We start from the raw sequence: 16,403 nt of genomic DNA on the forward strand, positions 1-16,403 counted from the left end.
CTGGATAATAAGTTTAGTGAAACAATGTCAATGGAAGAATGAAATCCATGACTACAACACACAGCTGAGGAGGCCATGAGAGAGGAACATGGCACCTGTGCATTAGCCTTAAGGCACCGTGGCCCCCGACCTGCTCGATGAGCCTGCTTTCTCAGCTGACTTCTGTAAGAGATATTTTTGAAGATATATTTAAAGTCCCTAAAGCATTTATATAAGATAGCCATTAAAATTATGGAAGATACAAACTTACTTAAAATAAGTTAATTGACCAATGATGAGTTAATTATTAAGGAAAGTTAGGACAAGAAAATTTAGAAAATACAATGGAGAATTATGTAAAATCAGAACTTAAGAGAGGTACCAGCTGTCTCCTTTCCCATGGACTTAAAAAAATCACTAAAGTAGCCAGAATTTGAAATCCATTGACTTTCACAATTAACAGCCTTTCTAAAATCCTGGCTTGGACAGACACATCATGGTTATTTTGGTAATCAGCTCCCTGGCTTACAAATTCAGCATGAGTGATTTGTTTTATATATTACATTTCAATTTAATCAGACATGCCTACGTTTGTTTCTTTTCATTTTCTGTGAAATAGGAAATCAAGGAGAAATTGGATTCCAGTCACAAAAGAGATATAGAAGGCATGGGAGTTCCAGAAATCAAGTACGGAGATTCTGTCTGCTTTGTCCAGCATGTAGCCAGTGGTCTGTGGGTGACCTACAAAGCACAAGATGCCAAGACATCCCGCCTTGGACCTCTGAAAAGGAAGGTGAGTGGTCAGAAATCTGTCCAGAATCACTTACACTGATACAGAAGTAACTGGGCAAGAAAAGTGATTGTGAGAATTAGGTGGGTGCGATGTATGTTTAGTTACTTCTGCAACAGATCGTACAGACTAATTTCATTACCTTGACCTCATATTCAGGGAAAAAAAGTTAAATAGATGGCAAATATGGGGGGGGCAGGGGGTAGAATTTGTTCAATGAACTCTAAAGCCTGCACAAAATGACTTTCGGTAGTATCCTGTTTGGGGATTAACCACATCATTGCTCCCTCCATTTAAGTGGATAATTGAGTTACTGTGCAGTTTTCATAATACAGAGACTAGATAGAATCCCTACAGAGAAAAAGCAGAATGTATGATAAAAAAACCCACAGGAACCAACATGCACAAAGATGAGATATTGTAGAATGATGCTTTTTCCACAGAGGATGTCTCCAGAGTTGAGTGGTCTGTCACAGCATGTTATAATGGAAAACTGACTTGGATACACACAGCATCTTTTTATCAGAAAGTCAATTGTCACAAGAGTGTTTCTTTTGATGGGAACCAGAAAGCAGATGCCAAGGGCATGATGCTTCTTTTTTTCGTGGAAAACTCTCACAAAACACAGGTTGGCACGTCGAGGAGTCCCAGATAAAGTTCTAGGAGGCGTCGCACAGTGTAGCTCAGGTATACCAGCCTAATGTGGGAGTGATGAAAAGCTTCCCAGGATGACAGTGCTTGTAAGAAAGGAGGTTGGGAGCCGATCATAAGGTAATAGGCTACTTTTGTGTAAAGCAAAACATACCAGGAAAATATCCTGAAAAGGAAAAATAAAGTTATGAAGTGGAAATAGAAAATAGAATAAACAAGGGGCCACACCAACTAGCTTATATGAGCTCAACCCTTCCTCTGCAGTTATAAAGGCTGGATAAAACACAAGAAAATCAAATGAACCATTTGAAGGTTTCAACTGCCAGAGCACCTAAAACGTGAACCCTAAAGCTCCCCGATAGAATGTAAGTGCACGAACGTGAGCGCCACCTCTGTTACCACTTTTCCCTTGGTGTAGTTGCTCCGTTGCAGCACCGAACAGTAGCATCATGTGCTAGCGTTACCAAGCTGGAGAGACAGTAGTGATCAGGTCAGCCAAGACTTCTGTGACTTGAGGGGCCAACATTCCAGAACGGAGGTTCTGCAGAAATGTGAACCTGAAATTCTATCTGCGATTTCCTCTAGGATCTTAAGCTGATTGTGGATGGGGTATGAAGCTAAGAAGGCAAACAAAGTGGCAGCCATGAGGGAGAAGAGGAAAGCAGAGATGTGGACAGTAAGGCAGTAATAGGGAGACAGAGCCTGGGGTTCAGGGTCCCTCAAGTTGGAATGATCCTTGAAAATACAGCACTTTTAATTAAATCCCAAAAGGGCTCTTGCCTGGGAACAAGCACTCTACCCTAGATATAATGGCAGATTGAAAATAGATGCCAGAAATGCATCATCTACCCTACCAACCTAACGAAAGAAAATTAAATCCTGTCTAGAGAGTATTATGATATCATCTAGAGCCTCCACAATTTTTCATACCTACTAAGGTAATAATGACATTTAAGGAGAGTGGAATTTGTGGATCTTGGCTGTAACTCCGGCTGGGAGGGGCCACATTCAAAGCACCTTGTCAACTAGGAGAGATCCCAGTCTGCAGTGTTGAATTATTGTGCTTGTCCCTGTCTTTCTCTTCCAGAACCGCATTCCCTAGGTCCATGTACCTGCTGAAATGTGCGTGTGAATGTGGGAGGTGGTTTCTGAAACTATTTTTAAGTGGGGTTGTAATACGCAGCCCTTGACAGGGTTGCCCTGCTCCATTTCATGAAAAGCAGGTTAAGTTCCCCTCATATAATACAAAGGATGTCCAAATCAGTGTTAAGCATTTTATGAAACAAACAAAACAGGAACCTAGGAAAACCAATGGAGAACAGGCACAGTGAAAAATCTAATGAATGGTAACCCGCCTTAAAGGAAATAGCCTCTTTCGCATTCGTATCTCAGACTTGTGCTCTCTGACAGGGGGCTATGGGATTCCTCCAAGATAAAAAAGGACCTTAGGAACTGGGCTTCAGAGATCAGTGGGACACATACAATCAATATTCTAACAGCTGTGTTTTCCCGTTTCTCCCTTCCTTGTTTGGCTGGTCAGTTTGAATATGTTAATGTGAATAATCAAAACCTAAGGATTTGGGTCTTTAGGGACCAGAAAGCTGGAAACAGGGCCAAGGTGAACCTATTGTCAAAAGGTTTGGTCAGATCTACATGCAACATTGTTAACCAGTTGCTGAGAAGTTCTGACAAAGTCATGTTTTGAAACGGTGACTCCAATGGTAAGGGCATCCTCTGCTGGCACTTAAACTATAATATGTAGATGGGATGCGAAATCTTTTTTCAAAATGAACATGAACTTTTGCATACCAGTATTCAACTTCCTGTGTATATTCAGTATATCAGGACATACCGTCAGAAGAAAACTATTATGGAAGAGATTTTAACATGGAAAGGAAAATAAATTGTTTCTTTGTGCTAAGAATGAGAAAGTCCAAGAATCTTTATTCTAAAGATATTTTTCTAAAGCCATATGTTTTACTTGACATATAGTCTGACAGACCACCACTACCTCCAATCACCCAGGACCTACAAATGATCTCCCATCACTTACTTGTATCCAGACGAGACCATGCCAGAAATTTGAATCAAGATTTTACCCTGATTCAAGACTTGAACTAGAGTCAAACCATCCCAGTGAATATCTGCACATACTTAGCTCTTTTAAGGGGAAAACTACTGATCTCCATACCAAAAGCTTCTAGCCCCACCAAAAAGTGTGTCAGGGTGATCAATTAAGTATGCTTAGCTTCTAGATCTGAGATCAGTAATATACTGCCCCTTATAACAAACATTCATTGAATACCTCATATTCTAGGAAACATGCTAAACGATTTACAAGTAAATCATTTAATCTTCCAAACAACCCTTTAAGATAAGTCTATTGCAGACGGTGAAGCACAGAGAGGTAAAGTAACTTGCCTAAGGTCACACAGCTCAGAGGTGCACAGCCGGGTTAGAACTCAGGTTGCTGACACTAGCCTATGCTTTCAAGCCGCCTTTCTAGCCTCCCTGGGAAGCAAACTACCATCTTGCACTGCTTCCTCATTTCAACAGTGAGCTAACCCAGTGTAGCTATCCTTAGAAGAGAAACCCAAGCCTGATCCCAGCAGAGTGTTTTGCTTTAATGTGTCTTTCTTTTTCCTCAATTTACCTCTGAAGAAAAAGTATCTAACAAAAGGACTTTTTCCATGGCCAAGAGTGAGATTTTGTGCTCAAAACACAATGAACACAAAATCTCACTTTAAGAGGGAAATCTATTATAAAGTATGTTTTCACCCTTTCAAATTGACCATCTGTACCCAAGGAATTTATTGTAATTCACACCCCGGTGGCACATAAAATTTTATTTTCATCAAAGCATCGTGTCTGAAGAATGATTCATATGTTAGTACTAAGGTGTGTGGGCAACATAACTTTGTTAATGTCCCATTTTCAAAATGGACCCAAGGGAACTTGGTTGGGGAGAAAGAGTACAAGGGTGGAGGGAAACCCCCCAAGAAACCCTGAGTGCCCAGCTGTGGAGTCATGTGCAACCTGGTCCCGGTGGGCTTTGCTCTGTAGGTCATACTCCATCAGGAAGGCCACATGGATGACGGATTAACACTGCAGAGATGCCAGCGTGAGGAGTCCCAGGCAGCTCGCATCATCCGAAACACAACAGCCTTATTCAGCCAGTTTGTAAGGTGAGTTGAGTGCCTCCCCTTTTTCCCTCTTTTTCTACTCTATGGCCCTCCAATCTCACTTGCCTACCTTCTTTTAATAGGTGTTTTCAGGAAGTAATTAAACACTAGCAAAAAGTTTTACCAAAGAGAGCTTGAGACTGAAATATATCTCCCACGTAGGTAACCTCCAACAAGCCTCTCTCTCTCTGCCCACAGATGTCCAAGTCTCACTGGTTATTCATGTTGGTTCATGAATATCCAAGGTGGTCTTACGAAAATTAAGTGAAAGAGCGGCAGTGCTCTGAGTCTCCTTTGTATTAGTGTGTGAAGAGGGGAGGAGAGAAGAGACACAGATCCACTCCCCCTCTTCTATTTAGAAAGGCTTTCTACAGCATTCAGAATCATTGTTATGGTCTGCATCCAAATAAATTTGCATTGGAAGCCTTGAGTTACCCAACTATGACTGGGACTTAGATGGGTAAAGTAAATGAACTGCCTGCTTGGATCATAATCCCCCAGGCCTGACAATGCTGCCAAAACAGAACTCTGTGGACTGTGTTCACCAGTCCCCATGAGGCACGGATTCTGTTGGAAACAGTGCAGTGTTCCAGGTCGTCCTTTGCTTGCAGGAAAACATCTCTAAAGCCAAGAGGGTTTAGATTTTGTGTGTGAATTTCCATAAAATGAGAAAAAAATTAGACCTTTACTTTTCTTCCATTTGAAACAATGTAATCCAAGGAATGTGCGTGAAGAGGATATAAACTAAGCTCCTGTTACAGTTCAGGATAAATTTTTATTTCACTTTAAGGTAATATTATAGGGCAGGCGAGTGTTTTAAGGAAAACAGTCCAGCTACTGGGGTTCCGATTCTTTCTGACTTGCTGCTTTGAGATCTCCTGCAGGTTTTTAAAGGGTTCCCATGGGCCCCCACAACAGTATCGCCTGGGAATGTGTTAAAAATACAAATTTTCAAGTTTTACATCCGACATACTAAATGAAACACCTGGGAGAGGTACCCCCAGAAAACCGTGTTCTAATGGGTCTTGCGGTGGACACCGATGCGTGCTCAAGTTTACAAACCAGTGCCCTGGAGTAGAGGTCTTCCCTAGGGTAGATCCATCTGGGGAGTTTTTAACACCCTGATCTCAGGTGGCTCTTCAAACCAATTGTACCAGAATCTCTGAGGTGAGATCCAAACACCAGGGTATTTCCTTTTTAGATTTTTTACATATATTTTTTAGTTATAGTTGACATACAATGTTATATTAGTTTTAGGTGTATAACATAGCAATTAGAAACGTATATACTTTACCAAGTGATCACCCCAATAAGCCTAGTAACCATCTGACATAGTTATTATAATATTAGGACTATATTCCTTGTGCTGTACTTGACATCCCTGTAAATTTTTTATAACTGGCATTTTGTACTTTTTAATCCCTTAGACGTCTTTCACCCACCTCTCCCCCACCTCTTCCTATCTGGTGACCATCAGTTTTTTCTCCTCTGTATTTATGAGTTTGTTTCTATTTTGTTTATTCATCTTTTTTAGGTTTCACATGTAAGTGAAATCATACAATATTTGTCTTTCTCTAACTGGCTTATTTCACCGAGCCTAATACCCCCTAGGTCCTTCCATGTTGGTGCAAATGGCAAAATTTCATTTTCTTATGACTGAGTAATATTTCATTGTATATATGTACCACTTCTTTATCCATTCATCTATTGATAGACACTTATGTTGTTCCCATCTCTTGGCTATTGTTAATAATACTGCAGTGAACAAAGGAGTGTCTATATCTTTTTGGATTAACAAACACTAGGCTTTATTTAAACCCCCCCAGGTGATTCTAATATTCAGCCCCATTCGACAACCACTGTCCTGGTATGTTTTCTTCCTCTACATGATCAAAAGTCGCTTACTAACACCATGTCTAAGGTCTGTCCTGCAAAAGAGGGAAGAATGTGAAAATGGAGGGCGAATGATTTCTTTTTTTAAAAGATGTGACCCAAAAGTAGATTATTTTGAAGTCTGTTAGCCACTACCTAGTCACATGGCCACACTGAGCTGCAGGAAGGCTGAGAAATATAATCCCTGGTTGCTTGGCTGTGTACCCAGAAAAATTCAGGAGTCCTGTTACTGAATTGGAAAAAGGAAAGTAGACAATAGAGGTATTCCTGCCACAGGATAGAACTGAGGCCTGCAAGTTAACCAGGCTTTGTCTGTTCTTGGCTTTGCCACTGTTTTCCTGTGATCATTGAGCAAAATATAGTATTTCCTTCTTTCTATGCCAAATTTAGACATGCACCACTTCTTCAAAGAAGAGGTATAAGAATTTATAGCTTTGTATAGGAAAAAAAAAACATAGCTACACAGAAACATGTGTTCTTCATGTAGCCTGGACAATTACCAGAACCATCACATTAGAGGTAGTTTTATTTATCTGGCCCCCAATTCTCTCAACCTATCCCCTGTATCTTTCTTAAAAGTTAGTGGCTTCTACCTCACACATGTACACAAAAATAATAATTCAAAATGGATCAAAGACCTAATTCTAAGACTTAAAACTCTAAAACCTGGAAAATTAAACATAGGCTTAAGTTTTCATAACCTTCAACTGGGGAGTGTTTTCTTCAACAAAATAAAAAATAAATAAATTGGAATTTATCAAAATTAAAAACATTTTACCTTGGCCAGGTGGCTCAGTTGGTTAGAGCATTGTCCGGTACACCAAAAGGTTGTGGGTTCAATCCCCAGTCAGGGCACATACCTAGGTTGCAGTTTTGATCCCATGGTCAGGAGGCCTATGGGAGGCAACAGACTGATGTCTCTCTCTCTCTCTCTCTCTCTCTCTCTCTCTCTCCCCCTCTCCCCCTCTCTCTCTCTCTCTCTTTCTCTCCCTCTCCTTCCCTCTCCCTCCTTCCTGCCCCCTCTTTTCTCTCTCCATCTCCCTCTCCTACCCTTTTTGTCCCTCCCTCTCCTTCCCTCCCCTTCTCTTCTCCCTCCCTTTTTCTCCCTCTCTCTCCCTCATCTCTCCTCTCTCTCTAAAATCAATATTAATAATTAAAAATCCTTGGGTGAAGATTTAAAAAAATATTAAAAACTTTTTTACTAGGAAGTATACCATCAAGAAAGTGAAAAAAAACACATAATGATACAGAATATTTGCAAATAATATATGTGATAAGGGACTTGTATATAGAATAAAGAACTCTCACAACATTAAGAAGACAAATGAACCAATTTAAAAATGAGCAAAGAATCTGAATAGCCATTCTCCAAAGAAGACATACAAATGGCCAATAAGCATATGAAAAGATGTTCTACATCATTAGCCATCAAGAAAATGCAAATCAAAACTACAGAAAGATAACAGCACTTTATTCCCAGTAGAATGGCTATAATCAAAAAGACTGTTAATAAGAAGTGTGGGACAGGATGTGGAGATAACAAAACGTTCATACATGCTGATGGGAATGTAAAATGTCACAGCCACTTTGAAATATAGCCTGGAAATTCCTGAAAAGATTAAACATAGATTTATCATATGACCCAGCAATTTCACTCCTAGGTGTATGTCCAATATGCATGAAATGTATGTCCATGCAAAAACTTGTACACAAATGTCCAAAGCAGCATTATTCATAATATCCAAAAAGTAGAAACAACGTGAACATTCAGCTGATGAATGGATAAATAAAATGCCCTATATTCTTACAATGGAATGTGATTTGTCTATAAAAAGGGGACACACTGGAACAGGGATGAACCTTGAAAACATGCTAAGTACAAGAAGCCAGTCACAAACGACCACATATTATATGATTCCATTGACATGAAATGTCTAGAATAAACAAGTCTGTAGAGGTAGCAAGTAGATTTGTGATTGTGTAGGGGTAGTCATCGGGGATGAGGGGAGTAACTCCTAGTGAGTGTGGGATTTGGGGTATAATTGATGGAAATGTTCTAAAATTGATTGAGGTGATGACTGCACAACTCTGTAAATATACTAAAGACCATTAAACTATTAAATTGCACCCTTTAAATAGATGATGGTATGATACGTGAATTATATTCCAATGAAAGTTATCTTTAAAAAAACTAAGTGGGAGTTAAATTCCTGACAATGAAAAAATTATTTTTAAACAGCTTTATTGGGTTATAATTTACAGATCATAAAATTCATCCTTTTAAGCATACAAAACATTGCATTTTAATAAATTTACAGAACTGTACAACCATCACCACAGAGCAGTTTTGAACATTTCCATCACCCCAAAATGAATACTTATATTTATTGAAGTTTATACCAGTTGCCACCCTCAGTCTCAGACAACCAGTGGTCTACTTTCTGTCTCAACTTAATGCATTAAATTGATAAATTAAATCATACAATATATGGTATTTTGAATTGGGCCTTTTTACTCAGCATTACATTTTTTAGGATTCATTCCTGTTTTGTTATAGCTCATGTTAGTGTTCTGTTTCTTTGCACCGCTGAAGAGTATTCTTGTATGTGTGCCTGATACAGCTACAAATATAGGTACATATATACACACATAAAATGTATATATGTTTGTATATGTATGATTGTATGTATATATACAGAAGATAAATTTTTTTTCTCTCTAGAGAAGAGACAGACACACATCATATTCTATTTTATTCATCAATTGAGGAACAGTTGGATGGTTTATATTTTTGGTTATTATTAGTAATGCTTCAATGGATATTAGTGTAAGCATTTTAGGGCATATGTTTCATTTCTCTTGGGTAAATCCCTAGGAGTAGAATTGCTGAGTCATATATAAATTATGTTTAACTTTTTAATATTTTTGTGGTAAAACATACATAACAAAATTTATCATTTTAATCACTTTTAAGTATGCAGTTTAGTGACACTAAGTGCATTCAAATTATTGTGCAACCATCATTATTATCCATATCCAGAACTTTTATATCATCTCAAATCAAAATTCTATATCAATTAAACAATAACTTCCCATTCTCCCCTCCCTCCAGCCCCTGGTGGCCACCATTCTGCTTTGTCTATCTATGGACTTAACTATTCTAAGAACCCCATTTAAGTGGAATCGTACAAGATTTGTCTGGCTTATTTACTTAATAAAAATGTCTTTAAGGTTCATATTGTAGTGTGTGTCAGAATTTCATTCTTTTTTAAGGTTGAATATTATTATATTGCATATCAACACAGCATTTTGTTTATCCATTCATCCTTCAGTGGGCATTTGGGGATGTTTAGCTTTAAGAGACTGAAAGCTTGTTTTCCAAAATGGGTACACTATTTTATTTTCCATTCAGAAATGTATGGAGTTCCATTGTCTCTGCATCCTTGCCTGCAGTTGTTATTGTCTGACTTATTGATAGTAGTCATTTGAGTGGATATGAAGTGGTATGTCATTGTGGTTTTAATTTGCATTTCGAAAATGAGTAATGATTTTGAACATCTTTTTATGTGCTTATCAGTCATTCATACATCTTTTCTAATAAAATGCAGTCAAGTCTTTTGCCTATATTTTAGTTGGCTTCTTTGTCTTCACATTGAGGTTTGAGAGTTCTTTGTATCTTCTGGTTGTTTTTTATAGATTCATGATTTGCAAATATTTTTACCTAGTTTGTGGCTTTTTTTCTCATTTTCTTAATAGTGTTCTTATTCAGCATAAAAGTTTTAATTTTGATGAAGTCTAATTTAACTTTATTTTTGTTTATGGATCATGCTTTCAGTGTTATATTTAAAAATTATTTGCCTAACCCAAAGTCACCAGATTTTCTCCTATGTTTTTTCCTCAAAGTTTTATAATGTTAGCCCTTATATTTATGTCTATGATCCATTTTGAATCAATTTTTGTGTATGATGTGAGGTAAGGATTTAAATTCATCTTCTGAATGTGAATCATGTGGCTATCTGACTGTCCCTGCATAGTTCGCTGACAGTTTGTCCTTTCCACTTCAAGTTGCGTAAGCACCTTTGTCAAAAGTCAAATGATCATAAATGTAAGCATTTATTTCTGGACCCTTGTTCTTTTCCATCTAGGTACCTGTTATTGTGCCAAATCAGCACTGTCTTGACTAATTTAGCTTTATTGTAGTAAACATTAAAATCAGGTAGATGAGTCCTCCAATTTTGTACTTTTCAAAATTATTTTGGCTCTTCTTGGCCTTGTGCATTCCATATTAATTTTAGGGTAAATTTGTCAATTTCTGAAGAAAAAGCCTGCTAGGGTTTTGATAGATATTGCATTTAAATCTAAAGATAAGTTTTGGGAGAATTTTTATCTTAATAATAATGAATCTTCCAATCCATAAACATAGAATGTCTCTCCATTAATTTATTCTTCTTGAATTCCCTTCAGAAAGATATTATAGTTTTCAGTATATAAGTCTTATACTTCTTTTGAAAACATTATTCCTAAGTATTTTTGATGTCAGTATTAATGGAATTGTTTTTTAAACTTCATTTCAAGCAATTTACTGCTGGAATATAAATACTACTATATAAAAATTGAGACTTTTAAATGCCAATCATGTATCCTGTGACTTAAAGACATTTATTGGTTCTAATACAAGGTGTTTTTGTTGTTGTTGTTCTTGTTGTTTTTCACATGGATGCTTTAGAGTTTTCTACATATAGGATAATGTTATAGGTCAATAGATTTTATTTTTTCCTTTCCAATATGAATATTCTTTCCTCCTTCCTCCCTCCCTCCCTTTCTTCCATCCTTCCTACCTTCTTTCTTTTTTACTTTCTTTTTTTTAATTTATTTTTTTCTTGTTCAAATACACTTGTCTCCATTTTCCCACCACCACTTCCCCTTGCCCCACCCACCCCCACCTCCCACCCTCAGTCCTTCCCCACTTTGGCTTTGTCCATGGGTCCTTTATACATGTTCCTTGACTTGACCCCTCCCCTTCTTTTCCCCATTATCCTCCTCCCTCCTCCCCTCTGGTTACTGTTGGTTTGATTTTTCTTTCACTATTGCGGGTTATATTTTTCTTGCTTGCTTGTTTTGGTGATTGTTTTGATGATTAGGTTTCGCTTAAAGGTGAGGTCATATGGTATTTGTCTTTCTCCCCCGGTCTTATTTCACTGAGCATAATGCTCTCCAGTTCCATTCATGCAGTTGCAAAGGGTAGCAGTTCCTTCTTTCTTTCTGCTGTGTAGTATTCTGTTATGTAAATGTACCGTAGTTTTTTGATCCACTCTTTTACTGATGAGTACCCAGACTGCAGTGTAAATTGCGCTGCAAACAACACTGGGGTCTATAGGTTCTTTTGAATTGGTGTTTCGGGATTCTTAGAGTATAATCCCAGCAGTAGCATTGCAGGGTCAAAAGGCAGTTCCATTTTTAGCTTATTGAGGAAATTCCAAACTGTTTTCCACAGTGGCTGCACCAGTCTGCATCCCCAATCAACAGTGTACTAGGGTTCCCTTTTCTTGACAACCTCACCAGCACTCGTTTGTCAATTTGTTTATTATGGCCATTCTGACTGATGTGAAGTGGTATCTCATTGTGATTTTAATTTGAATCCCTCTGATAGCTAGTGATGCTGAGCATTCTTTCATATGTCTCTGGGCCTTTGGTATGTCCTCCTTGGAGAAATATCTGTTAGGGTCTTTTGCCCATTTATTTATTTCTTTATTATTTTTAAATAATGTTTATTCTGTTACAGTTGTCTCAATTTTTCCCCTCTTGCCCTCCTCCACCCATCCCACCCCGCCCCTTCACCCACAGTAAGTTCCCACTCTGTTGTCCATGTCCATGGGTCATTCATACATGTTCTTTGTTTAGTCCCTTCTCCTTCTTTCCACCCTTGTCTTCCTTCCCCATCCCCTCTGGTCACTTTCAGTCTACTCCATGTTTCCATGTTGTGGTTTATTTTGTTTGTTTGTTTATTTTGTTGAATAGATTCCACTTACAGTTGAGATCATATGATATTTGTCTTTCACCAACTGGATTATTTCACTTAGCATAATGCTCACCAGTTCCATACATGTTGTTGCAAGAGGTAGGAGTTCCTTCTTTCTTTTTCTTTTTAAATGCATATTGATTTTATTTATTTTTAAATGTCTGAATCCATTATAAAATATTTAAAAAATTAACCATTATAAAGTCTCGGCAATTAAAACAGCATGGCACCAGCACAGAATAATCAAGAAGATCAATGAAATAAAATGAGCATTCTAGGAACAAATGTATATATCTGTCTAACAATGTAATATATGATTAACTTGATATTTCAAATAAATGAGGAAAATAAGGATTATTCAACAAATAAGGTGCATGGACCAATATTACTTGAAATAAAACAAATACACAGCCCTATTTCACACATTAAACAAAAAATATTCAGGTGAGTTAAAAATTAGTATATAAAATCTAAGGAGTTTTAGGAGAAAATACAAAATAATATTTTCTTTTACCCTGAAGTAAAATATTCAAACCCAGAAGCTATAAAGTATTGACAATATGTCTATATTAAACAATTAAGACTGTATGGTAATATACATATAAAAAAGTCAAAGGACAAGTAATAGAATAGGAAAGTATGTGCAACACATCTAAAAAAAGGGTTGGTTTTGTTTTTAAGGAAAAATTCGACAAACATTTAATCAAAAAATGGATAAAGAACACCAAAGAGTCATTTAAGGCTCTTTAAAAATAAGAAAAAAAAGGCAAGGAATATACAAAAGCAGGTTTAGTTTCAACAAATAATAAAGTAACAATTAAAATAACACATTATTGTCACATTCAGATTAATAAATATTAAAAATATTGCTAATATCAAGTATTGGTGATTGTGAAAGGAACTGGGTATTAATAAACTCTTTTTCTTCATCTTCTAAAGCAGTCCCTTTAGCATGTCTTGCAATGCTTGTTTGGTGGAGTTGTATTCTTTTAGCTTTCTTTTGTCGGGGAAACTCCTTATTTCACCTTCCATTTTAATTGAGAGCCTTGCTGGGTAGAGCAGTCTTGGTTGCAGGCTTTTGCTTTTCATGACTTGGAATATTTCTTGCCATTCCCTTCTAGCTTGTAGTATTTCTGTTGAGAAGTTAGCTGCTAGCCGTATCGGGATTCCCTTATATGTTACTACCTCTTTCTCCCTTGCTGCCTTTAGGATTCTCTGTTTGTCTTTAATATTTTCTATTTTAAAGATGATGTGTCTTGGAGTGGGCCTCATTGAGTTCCTCTTGAATGGGACCCTCTGTGCTTCCTGGACTTGTGTTTCTCTCCTCCAATGAGGGAAGTTTTCCATCATTACTTTATCAAACAGCTTCTCTGTGCCTACCTCATCCTCTTCTCCTTCTAGTATCCCTATTATATGGATATTATTACATTTCTGGTTGTCCTGCATTTCCCTAAATGCCTCTTCATTCCTTTTGAGTCTTTTCATTTTCTTGCTCTTTCTGAGAGCTTTTTTCTACCTTGTTCTCCTCGTCGCTGATTCGATCCTCGGCTTCATTAAGACTGTTTTTGATTCCTTCTACTGTGTTCTTCAGTTCAGAAATTGTATTTTTCATTTCCTCTTGTCTCTTATTGGTAGTTTCTATGCCTTTTTTCATGCTGATGTAGTTTGCAGTGAGTTCCTTATAGTTTCTCTGTAGTTTTTTGTAATTCTCTCTGAGATCATTGAGCTCATTGAGCTTCCTTAGAACCGTTTTTTGGACTCAATATATGATAGTTTATTTGCCTCTATTTCATTTATGTCTCCTTCTGGGGATTTTTCCTTTTCCTTCAAATGGGGAGTATTTCTTTGTCTTCCCGTTATTTGTAAGACTCTTCCTTTTTGCTTCTGCTTCTTAAATTGATCTGTTGATTTCCTGACTTCATGGTGTGAACTTCTATGGTAGGAGACCGCTGTTTTTACTTTCTGGATCTGCCTCTGCTGATGTCAGATGTTGTCCCTGTGTGACCTTAGGCAGTCTATTTGAGACTTCCAGGAATCTACTGTCTGTGTCTGTGTCCTTCAGTTGTTAACCTAGTCACCCTGCCCTCAGCAGGCCACCTTAGACAGCTCAGGGCAGGGCAGAGTCCCTCCTGGGGGTGGGGTTATTGGGTCCTCTCACGCTGCTGCCACTCAGGGGAGTAATCTCTGCCTAAGCAAGATGGCTGCTGCCTTATGGGAGAAGAGTCAGCACTGAGATCCCACTGGATACTCTCTCAGTTCTCTCCACAAAGCCTCCTTCCTGAGTCTCTCCTCAGGCATCTCTAGCCCACTCTGCCCCTACCTTTGCTGAAGACTATGGTAAGTGGTTGCAAATAAAAGTTTATGCATTGGCCCTTTAAACAGCTCTTTGCTTCTCCTGCCACCTGTCTCTGGCAGAGACCAACTCTGAAGCTTTTCGCAGCTGGCTGTTTTCTGTGTACTTTTTGGGCTCTGATGCTCTGGGATGGAGATCCCCACTTTTGGTTTAGACCCCACTCTTCTCAGGGAGATCCAACTGAAGGATCCTTTCAGTATCCTTCTGGTTCTGCCACCGTGGGTGCCCCACCCACCTTCTCGAGTCTGTACCACACTCCTTACCAGTTAGATTGCAGTAAAGCTGATTATTCTGTCTCCAAGGTTATTAGGCTCCTCTCTCACTATTGTTCAGTTGTTTGTTCCAGGTGATTTCTCCACAATTTAGTTGTAATTCCAGGTTGGTCCTAGGAGGAGGTCAGTGTGACTTCCACTCACTCCTCCGCCATCTTGATTCTCCCTTTGCCCATTTTTTAATTGGATTGTTTGTCTTCCTGGAGTGTAGTTGTATGAGTTTTTTATATATTTTGGAGATCAAACCCTTGTCCAAGGTGTCATTTCCAAATACTGTTTCCCATACAGTTCATTCCCTTTAGCCGTGTCAGTTGTAATCTCCCCTCTTTCATTTCTGATTTTATTTATTTGGGTCCTTTCCATTTTTTACTTGATGAGTCTGCTTAAAGTTTTGTTGATTTTGTTTATCTTTCAAAGAACCAGCTCCTGAATTTATTGATCCTTTGACTTGTTCTCTTAGTATCTGTGTCTGTTAATTCTGCTCTCACATTGGTTATTTCCTTCCTTCTACTCAGTGGGCTTTGTTTGGTTTTTTTTTCTCTCGTTCTTGAAAATGTAGGGTTGGATTGTCTTTTTTTGCTTTTTTTCTATGTTTGTGCTGCCTAGAATATCCATTACAATGTGAAATTAAAGTGGAAAGAACAAACATCCTTGTCTTGTTTCTAATATTAGCGGGAAACATTCAGTCTTTGACCATTAAGTATGGTTAGTTGCAGGGGCTGTGGAGATGCCCTTTAACATGCTGATGAAGTTTCCTTCTATCCCTGGTTTGTTGAGAGGTTTTTTTTGTTGCTTTTTTAAAAATCTTGATTGAGTGTTAGATTATATAAATTATTTTTGTCTATTGAGACGTTCATGGGGTTTTGTCCTTTATTAATATAGTTTGTTACATTATCCAATTGAAAATGGGGTATTGTATTGAAATATCTGCTATTACTGAATTGTCTTTCTCTTCCTTCATCCTGTCCATTTTTGCTTCACATATTTTGAGTTCTGTTGTTGGGTGCTTATGTTTATAATAGGTATTTTTTCCTGATAAATTGACTCTTATAATTATAAAATGCCTCTCTTTTTCATCTATGAACATTTTTTGTCTGGAAGTATGACTTTTAGAGCTGCACCAAATATTCTATATGCAGTTATGATTACTGTTTGGGTGGTGTATCTTCTCCAATCCTTTTTACTTTTAGCCTCTTTGTGTCTTTGAATCTACAAAGTATGCCTTGCAGATAGCGTATGTTGGATTTTTTTCCACCACCATTTA

The 16,403-nt window shown here is 37.8% G+C and overlaps 1 protein-coding gene across 1 annotated transcript in view; it reads left to right on the plus strand.

The window, feature by feature from the left end:
• Positions 1 to 16,403, plus strand: part of RYR3 (ryanodine receptor 3) — a 509,318-nt gene that overhangs the window by 251,938 nt on the left and 240,977 nt on the right. The window contains 2 exon segments of the mRNA XM_054565625.1: positions 599 to 772; positions 4,484 to 4,605. Coding sequence (XP_054421600.1) covers positions 599 to 772; positions 4,484 to 4,605 — 296 coding nt within the window.

The sequence above is a fragment of the Pteronotus mesoamericanus genome, unplaced genomic scaffold (assembly GCF_021234165.1).
Source record: "Pteronotus mesoamericanus isolate MK-2021 breed Mesoamerican mustached bat unplaced genomic scaffold, CSHL_Meso_final contig_164, whole genome shotgun sequence".
In the NCBI taxonomy this organism is placed as follows: domain Eukaryota; kingdom Metazoa; phylum Chordata; class Mammalia; order Chiroptera; family Mormoopidae; genus Pteronotus; species Pteronotus mesoamericanus.